Here is a 1385-nt window from a genome sequence, read left to right as displayed (position 1 = left end):
TTGGCAGAACTGGGGATTGAACTCAAGGTCCTTGAGCTTGCCAGGGAAGCGCTTACTCCACTGAGCCATCTCCATGGCCCTCAATTAAATTTTAATTAAAGTTGGATGTGGTGGCATATGTCTATTGTCCGAGCACTTGAGAAGCTGAGGCAGGAGGATCTCTGTGTGTTCCAGGCCAACCCTGGGGTACACAGTAATTTCAAGGCTAGCCTATACTACAAAGCAAAACCCTATCTCAAAATTTTTTATTTTATTACAGTAGATATCCAGGGCTGGAGAGGTAGCTTGGTGATCTAAGTGCCTTTCTGGCAAGGGAAAAGACCTGGGTTCAATCCCTGGCCCTGCATGATGTGCTGGCCCTGGAACGCCAGGCATGCTGTGCCAGCCACCGAAACTGGGTGTGGCAGTGCACACCTGTCATCCCAGCAATACAGAGGCTGTGACAGGAGGATGATTAGAAGTCTGAGCTGTGTAGCGAGAGCCTATACCAGAAAAAAGATACTGTATATTTCTACCAACATGAAGGAGATACTTATTTTCTTGGGTTGTAAGTTATCAGTTATTCTGAGTTGCTTTTTTTCCATTTTTTTCTGCTGTTTAAGGATATTTGGGAAAAGTTTACAAACTAACCCATTAGCCTATCATTTTTTTATGGTTTCAAGAAATATAGTTGTATATAAGAGCATACAGCTCCACCCAACCTAAGATGTATGTCTGTGCTCACAAGTCCCTGTATGAGTCTAAGGCTCACACCTCCCTTTCTCTTAGTATCTTCATGAAAATGGGATTATACATCGGGATTTAAAGCCAGAGAATGTTTTACTGTCATCTCAAGAAGATGACTGTCTTATAAAGGTAAGAATTTTAAGTTCTGCATGTGACTATTCCAGTACTTTTTTTTTTTTTTTTTTTTTTTCCAACATATTTAGTACAAGGTCTGTAGCATCTCAAAACAGATCAGACTCGTAATGATCCTCCTGTAATCCCAAGCACTGGGATTACAGGCATGTGCCACCACACCTAGTCTCAGTTGCCCTCTCAGCACTCCCTGGGGGTGGGGCCAGCACTGCACAGCACACTGGGGATTGAACCCTGGTCCCTGCGTCTGCCTAAGCCGGCACTTTAATCTGCTGGGCTATCTGGCTGGCCCTCCAGTAGGTTTCTGTTCAGAAACTTTTAATTCATCAGGTTAAAAAAAGAGCATTTTTGAGAGGCTGAGATGCTGACCTTTCTTCTTTTGGCAATTATTGCGGAAATCAGGTATTGCAGTGCTCTGGAGTGTGCTGAGCATCACTGTGTGCTGGCCACTTTTGTGGAGAGAGGGTGTCTAAGTGGATGAGTGAATCATAGCCAGCTTTGTGTCTTCCTCCTCAAGCCTAGGTTCA

At 44.1% G+C, this 1385-nt stretch overlaps 1 protein-coding gene across 4 annotated transcripts in view; it reads left to right on the top strand.

Moving 5' to 3' along the window:
* Nucleotides 1-1385, top strand: part of Chek2 (checkpoint kinase 2) — a 41831-nt gene that overhangs the window by 31452 nt on the left and 8994 nt on the right. For all 4 annotated transcript variants that reach the window (XM_023711626.1, XM_023711625.1, XM_023711624.1 and 1 more), the window contains one exon: nucleotides 769-855. In XM_023711626.1, the coding sequence (XP_023567394.1) occupies nucleotides 769-855 (87 nt within the window). The remainder of the gene's footprint in view (nucleotides 1-768; nucleotides 856-1385) is intronic.

Source organism: Octodon degus, unplaced genomic scaffold, assembly GCF_000260255.1.
Source record: "Octodon degus isolate 3935 unplaced genomic scaffold, OctDeg1.0 scaffold00021, whole genome shotgun sequence".
NCBI classification, from domain to species: domain Eukaryota; kingdom Metazoa; phylum Chordata; class Mammalia; order Rodentia; family Octodontidae; genus Octodon; species Octodon degus.
The sequence above is the reverse complement of the archived record's forward strand: the minus strand, read 5'-3'. Positions and strand labels throughout refer to the sequence as shown.